Source organism: Rhincodon typus, chromosome 8 (genome assembly GCF_021869965.1).
Source record: "Rhincodon typus isolate 14 chromosome 8, sRhiTyp1.1, whole genome shotgun sequence".
Classification (NCBI taxonomy): Eukaryota; Metazoa; Chordata; class Chondrichthyes; order Orectolobiformes; family Rhincodontidae; genus Rhincodon; species Rhincodon typus.
The window spans coordinates 52089321-52104707 of NC_063339.1; the positions used below are offsets into that span (position 1 = coordinate 52089321).

A 15387-nucleotide genomic window follows, 5' to 3' on the forward strand; every position below is an offset into this window, starting at 1 on the left:
ACACGACATATCACGCTAAACTACATAAACATTTAAGGAATTTACCTGTCGAAAAACCTCTATAATAAAATTCACGTTCTCTCTTGAGGAGTAGAAAACTTTGCGCACTATCTCCATATCTGTTAGATGCTCTTCATCAACACTACACAGACTAGATGAACTGGGCTCTCGCTCAGTTAGGGTGCTGGTGTTTGAATGGGATTGCTCCAGCTCTGCACTGCCATCTCCAGAGTCCCCTCGGCAGGAGCCCTCTTCACGGGCAGCCAAACCAGCAGCTGCTCTCTGGAGAAAGAAAATTATTTCATTAAAGAAAACCTTTTACACAAGAAATCAAAATAATTAGTCAGCTAATAATCACTCACCTGAATATTCTTTGGTATATTTTCACCTTCAACTCCAGGAATCTGGAGTCCTAGATTGGCTTTTGGCTCAAACCAGAAAGATACCAACCAACGGATGACTGACACACGAGCAGACAAAAATGTGTCTTTTGTAGAATACGTTGTTTCGTTTGTCTCTGGATCTTTCTTTGTCATAATATAACAGGGCTTTGACCTCAATTGTGGGACATCTGCAAACAAATGTTTTTTAATTCTCACAAAAAAAATTATTCTACATGGAATTTTTCAGTAAAATTATAATACATTCACACAGTCTTGGCATTACTGCTTCATATGTTCAGAGATGAAAAATAACACAAATAGGTCATTCAACCCGTTGAACACATTCCACTATTCACTTAGATCACGGCTGATAAAGACCACAACCTAACCTTTGTTCCATACTGCTTGATCCAATCAAAAACTACTTTGTTATTAATTTTGATTGATTGAGCATGAACAAAGCATGGAAAATTTACAGATTTTCATTAACCATTGAATGAAAATGTGCCTTCTGAGCTTTTATTTAAAACCAGAAAGGAACAACAAGCCTCTGATGTACTTGAACAAATTCTTGAAATTTGATGGAAGTTGATGGAAGATCCAGAAATTATTGTCCCAGTTTATATCAAAAACAGTGCACCGAAATTATGTCACGTGATGGAAATATCAAATTTTGTAAAACAACTGCAGTTACAGCTCATGATAGGGGGTGGTTAGCTGGTTTGCAATGCAGTCTTGCCAACAGCAGGGGTTCAATTCCTGCCCTGGTTCAGATAACATGAAGATTTGTCTGTCTCAATCTCTCTCCTCACCTGAGGCATGGTGACCTGCAGGTCTAACCATCATTCTCTATAGCTTGGTTTGACTATGGCGACTTTACCTTGATTTTTCTCTTGCTAACAATAAATGAATTCAAAACACTCGCACCAGTCATTCAAAGATTTCAGCAAATGAATCAGCATAGCTTCATGAAAAGGAAATCATATTTGACAAATTTATCAGTTCTTTGAGGAGGTGACAAGTATGGTAGGTGAAGGGGAACCAGTAAATATATTTGAATTTCCAAAAAGCATTCAAGAAGCTACTGCACATAAGGTTACTTAACTGTGTTGAGTGCAATATATCAGCATGGATAAAGAATTGGTTAACTAATAAAAGAGAGTTGTGAGACAGGGGCATTTTCAGATTGTCAACCTGCAGCTTGTGGAGGGCCATGAGGGCCACAATTAATTATAGCATATTTTAATAAGTTAGGCAACAAAAGTGAAAGTAAGATAGTCAAGTTTGCAAATGACACAAAAATAGGTGAGAAGGCAATTAGAAAGGATTACAGTCTACAGGCAGGTTAAGTGTGTGGGCAAAAACTTGGCAGATGAAAAACAATGTGGGAAATGTGAGGTTATGCACTTTGGCAGGAAGAATAGATGAATTGAGTATTATTTTAATTGGGAAAGACCGCAGAAAGCTGCAGAAGACGTGGGGATCCTACTGCCTGCATCACAAAATGGTAACATCCTGGTTCAGCAAGTAATAGGGACGGCAAATGGAACAGTGATCCTTATTTCAAAGGGAGTGTAAAAAGATAAAATTATACAAGGCACTAGTGAGACACAGCTGGAATGCTGTGTAGAGTTTTGGTCTCCTACCTAAGGAAAGGTATACTGGATTGGAAGGAGTCAGAAGGTTAACCATGTTGATCCGAGGTATACAGGAACTGTTGTATGAGTAGTTTGAACTTGTAATCATTGGCGTTTAGAAGAATGGGAAGAAACATATAAGATTCTTAAGGGGCTTGACAGGGTAGACACAGAGTATGTTTCTTCTTGTGAGAGAGTCAAGGACCAGAGGGCATAACCTCAGAGTAAGGGGTTACCCATTTAAGACAAAGATGAGATGGAATTTTTTTTCTCTATCAAAGAGTGGTAAACCTGTGGAATTCATTACCACAAAGAGCTGGTTAGGCCAGGTCATTAAGTATATTCAAGGCTTAGACAGACAGACGTCAAATCATTTAGGGAACTAAAAGGCAATGGAGATAAGGCAGGAAAGTGGAGTTGAGAATTATCAGATCAGACATGACTCATTCAGTGGCAGTCAGGGTAATGTTTAAAAACAAACAAAGAATCAGGGTGAAAAAAAACAAATTATTTGACAAATTTCAGTGAAACTTGGTACATAGATAGGGTATGTACCAAGGAAGAATGAATCAGTTTTTCCGATTATATAGATCTGTTGTAGAGACAATTTGCTTCTATAAAGAATGCAATTGATGATTTTACGAATGCTGAGGATCATCTCAGCTCGTGATGCAATCTGTTATACTGTCAAAATGTGAACAGAGCTTTCAGAACAAGTTGTTAGTTGTAGTTTGGCCTGGAGCTTTCTCAATGAGATGGAGGCTCTTAATAAAAATACTCCTTGCACAGAGATCTCATTTCGATGAAGCTATGGGCTAAAAACGGAAAAAGATACTGCTTTAAACCAAGGAAACTTGTAAGAAGATATTTCCATTTTGACAGGCGAGTTACTAGAATACATTATGAGTTGTATCTACAATATTCCTTTATTCAAGCAGTGAAGGAGAATTCCAGATTGAATGGCACTACTGTGTGTTCAAGCAATTTTGCTCAGAGTCAGTCTTATGAATGGCTTTTCACTTGAGACCAGTTGCTCTGGGCTCAGGAGAACTCATTATAGTAACAACCAACTGATTGGTTCCTGGGCAGGTGGCTGTATAGCCTTGAATGTGGACAATACAACTGAAACAGCCAGCCTGCAAAAAGAAAGCATTAACCTCTCTCTTCTCTCTCTCTCCCCCCCCCCCCCCACCGTGGAGAAGTAAAAGAAGATCCCTAGTAGCTAGCTACTCTCCTGCACCTTTCCCTTCAAGTTGATCCTTTTATAAACCTTTGTTGAAAGGAAAAAGGGGAGAAACCACTTTCAGAGGCAATAAAAGGACAAATCCTCAACCAGTGAATGAAAGACTGAGCATTGGTGTATCCACAACCCCATGTCATTAGCAAAGAGTTGAAAGAAATCCCAAACAAAACAAATCATTGGTGTCTGTGATTCTGAATGGTGGCAGAACTGTGCTGCTGACAGTCTTTTATTCCCACCCACAACGCATTTGCCTTGTCTCATGACTTTGTGTCGATTTGAATGCCCATGAGAATTTCAAGAAAGGAGGTAGAGATCAAGTGAGAGAACTACAGATTAGAAATTGAACTTGTCTCCCTTTTTGCCTTTGGTTAAAACCACCTACCTGGCAGTGTGTTGCAGGCACCTACACCCTCTATGTAAACTTTTCTCACACATCTCTCTCAAATTTTTCTCTCTCACCTTAAACCTACACCCCTTAGTATTTGGCATATCCACTCTTTCATAATTTTATATACTTATATCAGGTTGCCCTACCCTTCCCCAACTCCCACCCGCACCATCTGACCCCGCCCCACCTGACCCCATCCCCTCCACCTGACCCCATCCCCCCGACCCCACCCTATTCCCCCCCACGCACACCTCACCTGACCCCAACCCCCCCACCCACACTCCACAACAAGCCCCCCAACCCAAGTAAAGGATCAATCATAGCCCTTCCTGAGTGTTAGCCCTATAAAAACAAGATAAAATTCAAAACGTCTAAAACGCAACCTAATATTGCTGTAGAATTTCAAGACGAGGCTAATATTCCATGTCTGACCAACATACACGATATTCTGATATGCTGCATAATCTTCAAGTAATAAATTGGCTGGATTATTCTACGAAGAAAGATCAACAGGTTTGGGTATTGAGTGACAATTGAGCATGGTAGAGGTCATCAACAGTGCTGTCAAGTAGCACTTGCTGAGTAATAAACTACTTGCTGATGCTCTTCAAGGGTCACAGTTTGTCACCTCATTGCAGACTTGGTCCAAATATGGGCAAAAAGAGGTGAAGGGAGAGAAGCGGCCCTTGACATCACTGTAGCATTTGACCAAGCATGGCATCAAGGAGCCCTAGCATACCATTAGTCTATGAGAATCAGGGAAAAATTATCTGCTGCTTAGAGTCATACCTAGCACAAAGGAAGATGGTTGTGGTTATTGAAGGTCAATCACCTCAGTCCCATGAAGTTACTGCAGGATACTCTCAGGACATATTTTTTGTCAATCTGTTCAGACATGTTATGACACACTTCTCGAGGAGGTGGACTTGAACCCAGGCTTTTTGGCTCAGAGGTAGGGGCATTATCACTGAACCAGTGTCTTAGACTCAACCATCTTCAGCTACATCAGATCACAAGTGAGGATCCCCACTGACAAGTGAGGACCTGTTGTGATGCACTGCCCCTGGCCCTGGACCAGGAGGCCTGAGTTCAAGACCCACCTGCCTCAGAGGTGTGTAATAACAGCTCTGAACAGGTTGATTAGAAAATATTCACTGTTAAGTAGACTCATGCTCTTGTGGCACACTAGTAGTGTCCCTGCCTCTGAACAAATAGTCCTGGGTTCAAGTCCCACCTGCTGTAGAAGTGTGTAATGACATCTCTGAATGGGTTGATTCAAAAAAGTAATTAAATTCACTGATTAGCTTGTTGTGGAATAATGGTTGTTTCCCTACTTCTGAAGCAACCCTAGGTTCAAATTCTACCTGCTCAAGAGGTATGCAATAACACAGCTGAAAAGTTTGATTTAACGCCTTTCTTATAAATGGGGCTGTTGTGCTGCAGTGACAGTACCCCCATCTCTGAGTCAGAAGGCCGAGGTTCAAGTCCCACCTGTGTATGTGTGGTCTGAAATGACACCTGAACAGGTTGCTCTGAAAATACCTTCACTACTAATTATACAATGTGCCTTATCATTTGTCATGCTCTAGCTACTAGGGGAGCCCATGTCATATACAGCAATACCTGGACAATACTGAAGCTTGGGCTGGTAAGTGGCAAGTAATATTCACTCTACACAAGTGCCAGGTAAGGATCATCTCCAACAAAAGAGAACCTAACCATCACCTCTTGGTTTTCAATGGCATCACCCCACTTAATGATCCACTATCAATATCCTGGGGGAGGGGGAAGAGAGGAGAGAGGTTATGATTAACCAGAAACTGGAGTGGACTAGCCATATAAATACTATGGCTACAGAAACAGATCAGAGGCTAGGGATTCTACAGCAGGTAATTCACTTCCTGTCTTCCTAATGCCTTCTCACTATTAACAAGGTACAAGTCAGAACTGTGGTGGAATAATCTCCACTTGCCTGGTTGATTTTAGCTCCAACAATACTCAAGAAGCTGGTCACCACCATGTCAAAGTGGCTTGTTTGCTTGGTACTCCATCCACCACCTTCAATATTCACCCCCCTCACTACTGACACACAAAGGCAGCTTGTGTACAATCAACAATATGCACTCCAGCAACTCACCTAAGCCTCCCAAAACAGCTTCTAAACCAATGACTTTGACCACCTGAAAGGACAGGTGCATAAGGACACCACCAACTGCTCGCGCCTCTCCAAATCTCTCAGAATTGTAACTTTAGATGGTATCATCATTCCTTTTCTGTCAGAGACAAAATTCGGCAACTCCCCTCCTAACAGCACTAATACTACAAGAATTACAGCAGTTCAAGAACAGCTCGCCACCATTTTTACAAGGCCAGTTAGGAGATAAATACTAGTCAAACCAGAATTACCCACATCACAGGAACAATACAAAAGCTAACTGAAACAAAGTTCTTTCAAGGCTTGACAGGATGGATAGAAAAAGAATGATCTCCTGGCTCAACAGTCTACATCCAGGGGACAGAATAGGAAATTAGAAACTGTTCATCGAGGACTGAGGTCAGGAGGGATTTCTTAACTGAAATGGTGGAAAATCTTTGGAATTCTCAACCCTAGAAGGTTGTAGATGTTCATTCACTGAGTATGCTGAATACAGAAATTGACAGATTTCTAAATATTAAAGATATCAAGAGCTGTGGGGATTCTGCAGCAAAATAGGGTTGAGGTGGACTATCAGCCGTGATAGCTAAAATTAGGGCCTTGGGTAGTACTGTAGAACAGAGAGACCAAAGGGTTCAGGTATATAATTCTTTGAAGTTTGCGTCACATGTAGGTAGGGTAGTTAAGAAGGGGTTTAGCATCTTTGCCTTTGTTGCTCAAGCTATGAGTGTAGGAGTTGGGATGTCATGTTGGGGTCGTACAGGACATTGGTAAGGATTCTTCCAGAGTACCGTGTGCAGTTTTGGTTGCCCTGTTACAGGAAGGATATTATTAAGCTACTGAGAGTTCAGAAAAGATTTACCAGTATGTTTCTGGGAATGGAAGGTTTCAGTTATAAGGAGAGGCTGGATAGGCTGGGACCTTTTTTCACTGGAGCATAGGAGGTTGAGGGATGACCTTACAGATAGTTATAAAATCATGAGGGATATAGATAAGTTGAATGGCAGGTGTCTTTTCTCTGTTATGGGGATTTCAAGACTAGGGGGCATTTTTTTTAAGATGCAAGGAGAGAAATTTAAAAAAGACGAGTGCCAACGTTGTCTTTTAAACAGAGAATGGTTCTTGTGCGGAATGAACTTCCAGAGGAAATGATGGATGTGGGTACAGTTGCAATATTTAAAAGACAAACAGAGATTAGTATAATTATATTTGATATGTCAGGGTGGTTTTTAAACAATAATATCACACCCATAACCCTCTAAACACAAATATCTGATTTTATGTATACATACTCAGACAAATTAAAGTATTACTCTTACCAAGGATTGGGTTAAACAAGCTGGTCTCCATTGAAAAATTGGGAAATATGTGAGGCAGATAGTACTTCTTGAAATTTGCAAATAAGAATGCAAACCCTTTCTCCTGATTTTCCTTGTCTTTCCATTCTAATCCCTTTGCCTATGAACAGAATTATATGGAAGTTATTTATGATCACATAGTATACAGCAAAAATTACACATAGAACACAACAGAAAAGAAAATCCTTTCAGAGATAATAGGAACTGCAGATGCTGGAGAATCTGACATAACAAGGTGTAGAGCTGGATGAACACAGCAGGCCAAGCAGCATCAGAGGAGCAGGAAAGCTGATGTTTCGGGCCTAGACCCTTCTTCAGAAAAATTTTCTGAAGAAGGGTCTAGGCCCAAAATGTCAGCTTCCCTGCTCCTCTGATGCTGCTTGGCCTGCTGTGTTCATCCAGCTCTACATCTTATTATCTCAGAAAAGAAAATCCTCATAGTTTTTAAGCCTGATGAAGCTCCAAAGAGTACTTTGAAGATATATTACTTTTCATAATAAACAGAACTAATCCAAATACTCTTTTCATTGGGGTGACATGTAACATGATTCAGGGAAAGAAAAAATCACAGCCTTTATCTAGCCACTTGATTACATTACTATTTTCAGCATAGTTCATCCAAATGTTACACAAAAAAGCAGAATTTCAAGTACAAAACAATTCCAGTTCAAACAGTTTCCGTGAGCTTTTTAAAAACCGAAAGACTGCGGATGCTGTAAATCAGGGACAAAAACAGAAGTTGCTGAAAAGCTCAGCAGGTCTGGCAGCTTCTGAGAAGAAAAATCAGAGTTAACGTTTTGGGTCAGGTGGCCCTTCCAGTTGAGATGGAAGGGGAGAAAGAGAGAGAGAGAGAGAGAGACAGAGAAGACATAGAGAGGGAGGGAGGTGGAGGGAGAGAGAGGAAGAATGGGGGAGGTGCAAAAGAGAGAAGGGTGTTGGATGGGGGGAGGGGAGAGACAGACACAGCAGAAGATACAAATTTTTTCAAAGGGTTCAGCTCAAAAACAGTCTGGGAACTAACATGACAAAGTGAAATCAAGATCAACATTGTTGTTGGATTAAAATACACAGTCATTTCTAGTTTAGTGGTTGAGTAACTAAACTTAAAGTTTTTTAACAAATGGTTTAGTAGGGTTAGTACTATAAAGCTTCTACCTGGATTACCATATATTTTAGCAGTGCATCAAGAAAGTAGCTTGTAAGATCATCTTGTCCTTTGTCTCCAGATTGTGGGGGCACAAGGGGAGTGATTTCTTCTGGAGTAACTTGAGCTGTCAGGTAGATATAGATGTATAACATGAACCATGTCAAAAATACTTCACTGTGAATACATATATATTTTATTCAAGGACAAGAATTTTTTTAAAAATTCATTCATTGGGTGAGGGCGGTGCTGGCTAGGCAGCATTTATTGCCCATCCCTAATTGCCCAGAGGGCAGTTGAATAGTCAACCACATTGCTATGGGTCTGGAGTCACATGTAGGCCAGACCAGGTAAGGATGGCACTTTCCTTCCCTGAAAGGCATTATTGAACCAGATGCACTTTTCCAACAATCAACAACAGTTTCACGGTCCTCCTTAGACTTTTTGTTCCAGATTATTTTTTATTGAATTCAAATTCCACCATCTGTTGTGACAGGATTTGAACCTGGGTGCCCAGAACATTATCTGGGTCTCTGGATTAACGCTTTAGCAACAATACCACTAGGCCATCCCAATATTATGCTCCTATATTATCACCGACTCAAATCTGTCTTTACAACACAAGTTTAGTATCCTTTATTCGCATTGGTTCATTATAAATTGCTAAGTTGCGTTTTGTTTGAAATCATCAAGATTGCTGAAAAATCTATCATATCAGACTTGAAGCATTATTTCAATTATGTAAGTTGATTCAAGGCATTTAAACTGTACTAGTGCTGCACCATAATGTGGAAAGAAAAGAAAAAGATTTCAAAATATTAGTGAGAGGCATAACAGAAAATGCATAGCTCTTACTTTCTTGAAAACAGAATGTGGAATTGATCAGATTGTCCAGTGTTCGAGGTCCCTGCTCTGAAGGTAGTGGTGGGAAACCAGGAATAAGACAGGCAAAAATATGGAGTTGTTCTTCAGTGCAATTGTGTTGGAGTGCTTGCATCCATAACAAAAAGAGACGTACACCTTCTCTCCTTATCTGAAATGGATTGAAAATTTATTCAAACTTATTGATAAAATCTTGATTTTCATTACATAGCTAATAAATTCAATAACACAATTAAGGGCTTATAGAAGATAAAGCAAGCACTTGGTCATGGAACTTATGAAACACTCCGTGTTTGAAGTACAATTCAAAGGGCTGGACTTCACTAAAGGGGACATTAAGTTTTTAACAAGATAAACATATCAAAAACAATCAATCCTTATAATCAAAAGAAAGCACTGTGATAACAAATATTTCAAAAGATGCAAAACATGATTAATATGAAAACAAATTTTAAAATGCATTTCATCACACTGGGTTCCAGGATATTTCTAATGATGATTTTTAAAAAATCTGCAAAACCTTCAAGGAGTTCCCGAAATGAAGGAGTTTCTTTAAAATCAAGCCTGCAAAAGAAAAGAAAAACATTTGCAACATTGAAGAAAATATCTCAGAAACATTGTAAGGACAAAATGTCCGAGATTTCGGTCAGACTTGGTAAATACTTATAATCAAGTCCTTGGCATTCTCTGCATTACTCTTGGTAACCTTTCTACCCTTTAGCATTATTTTATTGCCAAAAGGAAAAGGAGAGATCACCATTTTATGCAAGTTGTTTGACTACTAAATTACTATCTTTAAATATACATAGTCATACATATATTTCCACCTGCCCTTTTTTAATGCTCCTGAAAATGACTGCATTGAAGACTTGATTCAGAAATATTCAGAGGATATAGTCTTGAAATTAAGCAAGTGAAAATGAAAATCACAAGTAATCTTTCTCAGCAAAATATTAGCTGTAAGAAGATTTAAAGTTTTAGTAAAGATTTGTAGCTCAGGTTGTGGGTGAGGTTGTTGACATGTTCGCCAAGCTGGCTTGTTTTCGTTCAGACATTTCGTCACCATGCTAGGTGACATCATCAACGAGGCATCCAATGAAATGATGTTGTTCTACTCCGCTTGGAATTTATACTGTCATATACAAACCCATATAGATCAAAAACCGGAAATGACACTACTCACCGTAACAAACCAGACAGTATAAATTCCAAGTGGAGTAGAACAATATCGCTTCATTGGAGGCCTCACTGCTATGTCATCTAGCATGGTGATGAAACGTCTGAACGAAAATAAGCCAGCTCAGCGAACAAGTCAACAACCTCAGTTATAGGAAGACTTCTGTCATGCCATACATGTGGAATGTCATTATTCAGAACCAGTGTTGATCATTTGTGAACTATATCTTGGAAACAGAGGATTGAAATAAGGCTTACTATGATAGACAAAAATTGGAAGGGTGTTAAATAGCTGAATTATAATTTCCTTAGCTGACAAGGTTGGAGTTGAACTCATGGTCCTGGAGCATAATCTAGTGATCAAATATCTGGACTATGCTAACATTAAAAAAGTTGCAGCAAATTAAAATTACTGAGAAAAATAAAGCGACTGAAAAACAACAAATCTGCTGATCCAATGATCTCCACCTAGGCTTTCAAATAAAAAAAAGGTAGCTGCAAAGATAGGAGATGCACTTTTGTTGTAATTTTCAAATATTCCCCAGATACTGGGGTAATCCCAGTAGGCTGCAAGGTAACAAACGCAATACTGGATTCAGGAAGGGAGGGCCAGGAAAACTGGAAGCTGCAGGTCAATTAGCCCGATACATGATCAGGAAAATGCTAAAGCCAATTACTAAAGAAATGATAATGGGACTCTTAGAACATCACATTTTAACACTGAGGCAACAGAGTTTTAATAAAGGGAAGATCAGGTTGGCAAACGAGACTTTTTTTTTTAAGGACGTAACTCACAGGCTGGATAAAGGGGACAGAATGTTTAGATTTTCAAAAGGCATACAATAAAGTACCATGAGAGAGGTAATTGCATGAGATGGCATGGATAGAGACTGATTAAATGACAGAATTGAAAACAGTTGGAATAAACAGGTAATTTTCAGGTTATGAAGTTGTTCCTAGTGCAATGGCACAAAGGTCAGTAGTGGGGCCTCAGTTGATTACACTGCATTTTAAGGATTTGGATGAAGAGACCAAATCTAATTAATCCTAGTTGGTTGATAACACAAAGCTAGGTGGCATAATATGCAGGTTAGAGGACACAATTTGCAAAGGGATATAAATAGATAAAATGAATGAGGAGTAAAGTAGCAGATATAGAGTGTGGAGAAGAGTATGAAGTTATTCATTCACTTTGGGAATATTTTTTCAAGATTCTCAGAAACCATTAAACATTGATTTCCAGAGGACTTTGGTTATTCTTCTACATAAAACATAGAAATTGAACATTAACAGGACATAAATAACTGTTGCCCAATAGTACAAGGGAGTTGGAGTACAGATTAAGGAAGACTTGGTTTAATTGTATAGAGCTTAAATGCAGCCAGATCTGGAGCTCCAGGTAAAGCTTTGGTCACAATTCCCAAGCAAAGTTCATCCAACTGATTCCCTGGACAAGAAAATTTTCTGTGAAGAGACTGATTTGAATGGGCCTATACTCTCTAATATTTAGTAAAAAGTTATTGAAACATAACAAGACTCTGTGTGGCATGATGGATTAGATATAACGGCTGTTTCACGTGTGAGTGTAGAACTGGACAGTACAGTCTCTGGACAAGGGAACAGCCATTTAGGGCTGAGCTGAGGAGTGATTTTATTCACCCAGAAAGTTGAGTGTCTGTGGATGTGCAGTTACTTAGTATGATCAGGGCTATTACAATTTTTCAATTCTCAGCGAAGTAGAGAAAGATGGTACAAGAGATTTGGAATACAGAACAAGGAAGACTTGCTGCAATTGTACAGACCTTGGCTGCAGTCTTACAAAAACAAAAGTAAAATCATAGTAAGCGATTCGGGTCCAGTGACCCTTCTCAGGCCCGAAACATTAACTTTGATTTTTTTTCTTCACAGATGCTGCCAGACCTGCTCAGCTTTTCCACCAACTTCTGTTTTTGTTCCTGATTTCCAGCATCCACAGTTGTTTCAGTATTTATCTGGATGCGGCCTTACCTGGGCAGGAAAGTGCATTTGAGATTGTGGATCAGAAAGGATGATACCAAATATCAGAGCAAGCTCTGGGTGTCCTATGATCTATTCCTGCTCCAATTTCTTAGTGCTAGCTGAAAACTTTGCAATTTTTTAGGCTATTGACTACACAAGGCTGCTGCAAAGAACACAGTTAAAGATATACATTCACTCTTTTGAAAAACATGATTGGTATAATCAACATTCAAATAAACAACATTTAAACTTACCTATACTGTGAAACTGCCATCTGCTCTGAATTCTTTCTGGAAGGTGTTGTAAAATTTTCTGTGAAGAAGAATGTAAAAAAGAATATTTCAATTTGGATCAAGTTTGGATATAAAGGCAGCAAATAAAAAAAATACAAAAAGCTTGTTCTGTAAAAACTTAACTTACACGTCTCCAAAATAGCATATTCTGATTTTCCACTAAGAAATTGTAAATTGGAAATGCATTTTTGTGCACAACATTATAACTTTCCGACAAATACATAACCATTAAAGTCTTATCATCCATGTAATGGATGTACACTATGTTGATCTTTATAATGGACATCCTATACAGGATGGGCAAAAATGTCCATAAATTAAGCACTGGGAAGACAGAAGCCATTGTTTTTGGACCCTGGATAATCCCTGTTCCCTAGCTGCTAACTCCGTCTGTTTCCCTAATCACAGCGTGAGGTATTCCCAATCGGTTTGCAACTTTGGGGTCACCTTTGATTTAGGAGGGACTTCTGACCTTATTTCCTCCCCTACTAAGATCATTTGTTGCGACTCCCATAATATTCCCCCTGTTTTAGCTCAACTGGTACCAAAAGCCTCATTCATGCCTTTGTTATGTAGTCATACAGCATTGAAACAGACAGACCCTTTGGTCCAATCAGTCCATGCCAAACATAATCCCAAACTAAACTAGTCCCACCTGCTTGCTCCTGGACAATATGAGGGTAAATTTATGTCAGATATGTGGGAGTATTTCAAATGGTAGTTGATAAGAGTTCAGGAGCAGCACATTCCTGTGAGAGTGAAGGATAGGTATGGCAAGTTACATGAAGCTTCGATGACCAGGGATGTTATGACCTTGGTCAGAAAGAAAAAAGAAATATACGTAACGTCAAGAGGCATGGGAACTGATGAAGCCCTTGAAGTATATAAAGAAAGTAGGAAATAAATTAAACAAAGGAATTAGAAGTGCTAAAAGGGGTCATGAAAAGTCATTAGCAAACAGGATTAAGGAAAATCCCAAGGCTTTTTATACATATATAAAAGGCAACAGGATAGCCAGGAAAAGGGTTGGCCCACTCAGGGACAAAGGAGGGAATTATGTGTGGAGCCAGAATACTTTGTGTTGGTATCACCAAAGAGAAGGAATTGTTGGCGGATGATCTCAGGGAAGGGAGAGTTGACTTTCTAAGCCAAGTTGCTACTAAAAAGGAAGAGGTGTTCTATGTCTTAAAACGTATTAAGGTAGATACGTCCCCGGGTCCTGATGGGATCTACCCTAGAATATTGAGGGAGGCAAGAGAACAAATTGCTGGAGCATTGATAGACATCTTTGTATTCTCATTGGCTACAGGTGAGGTCCCATAGACTGGAGAATAATCAATGTTGTTCCATTGTTTAAGAAGAGTAGCAGGGATAATTCTGGAAATTACAAGCTGAGAGTCTCACGTCGGTGGTAGGGAAATTATTGAAAAACATTCTCTGGGACAAGATTTATACGCATTTAGAATCAAATGGACTTAACACTGATAGACAGCATGGTTTTGTGCAGAGGAGGTCGTGCCTCACTAACTTGATTGAGTCTTTTGAGGAGCTGACGGAGATGATCCATGAGGGAAAAGCAGTTGACGTTGTCTACATGGATTTCAGTAAAGCCTTTGACAAGGTCCCTCATGGCAGACTGGTTCAAAAAGTGAAGTCACATGGTATCAGGGGTGAACTAGCAAAATGGATATAGAACTGGCTTAGTCATAGGAGACAGAAGGTAGCGGTGGAAGGATGCCTTTCAAAAACTCTAGACACAGGTTCAAGGTGCGAGGCGGGGAGGTAAGTTTAAAAGAGATGTGTGAGGCAGGCTTTTCACACAAAGGATGATGAGTGCCTGGAATGCGTTGCCAGAGGTGGTGGTGGAAGCAGATACAATAGCAGCATTCAAGAAGCACCTGGACGAATATATGATAGAAAGGGAATAGAGGGATACAAATCCTGTAAGTGAAGACAGTTTTAGTGTGGAAGGGCAAAATGTGGCAGCGCAGGCTTGGAGGGCCAAAGGGCCTGTTCCTGTGCTGTACTGTTTTTTGTTCTTTTATTATATCCCTCCTATTCATGTACTTATCTAAGTGTTTTTTAAATGTTGTAACTGTGCCCAAATTCACCACTTTCATTCTACATGCGAACAGCCCTCTACAAAAAAAATTTGTCCTTATGTCTTTTTTAAAATCGCTCTCCTCTCACCCTAAAAATATATCCCCTAGTCTTGAAATTCCCTACCATAGGGAAAAGTCATCTACCATTAACCCTATCTATACTCCTCATGATTCTATAAACACGTACAAGGGTCACCTCTCAGTTTCCGATGCTCCAGTGAAAAAGTCCCAGCCTATCCAGCCTTTATTTATAAGTCAAACTTTCCATACCCAGCAACATCCTTATAAATCTCTTCTGAACCCTCTCTAGCTTAATAATATCCTTCCTTAAACTGGGCAACCAGAACTGGACACTCTACTCCAGAAGAGGCCTCACTAATGTAAAATCTCAACAAGACTTCCCAACTCCTATACTCAAAGGACTGAGCAATTACCTTTAGACTAGACTATTTCAAAGCATTTTCTACACTCTTTACACTCTTTCTCACTTCACCTGATGAAGGGACTACACTCCGAAAGCTTGTATTTCAAATAAACCTGTTGGACTATAACCTGACTATAACTATAACCTTTTCTGATGAAGGGTCTAGGCCCGAAACGTCAGCCTCTCTGCTCCTATGATGCTGCT

General features: G+C 39.6%; 1 protein-coding gene across 1 annotated transcript in view; it reads right to left on the minus strand.

The window, feature by feature from the left end:
• Nucleotides 1-15387, minus strand: part of LOC109922148 (ral GTPase-activating protein subunit alpha-1-like) — a 93896-nt gene that overhangs the window by 36669 nt on the left and 41840 nt on the right. The window contains exons 4-10 of the mRNA XM_048600423.1: nucleotides 12619-12676; nucleotides 9711-9754; nucleotides 9164-9341; nucleotides 8329-8435; nucleotides 7126-7264; nucleotides 363-571; nucleotides 46-282 (exon numbers count right to left, since the gene is read on the minus strand). Coding sequence (XP_048456380.1) covers nucleotides 46-282; nucleotides 363-571; nucleotides 7126-7264; nucleotides 8329-8435; nucleotides 9164-9341; nucleotides 9711-9754; nucleotides 12619-12676 — 972 coding nt within the window. The remainder of the gene's footprint in view (nucleotides 1-45; nucleotides 283-362; nucleotides 572-7125; nucleotides 7265-8328; nucleotides 8436-9163; nucleotides 9342-9710; nucleotides 9755-12618; nucleotides 12677-15387) is intronic.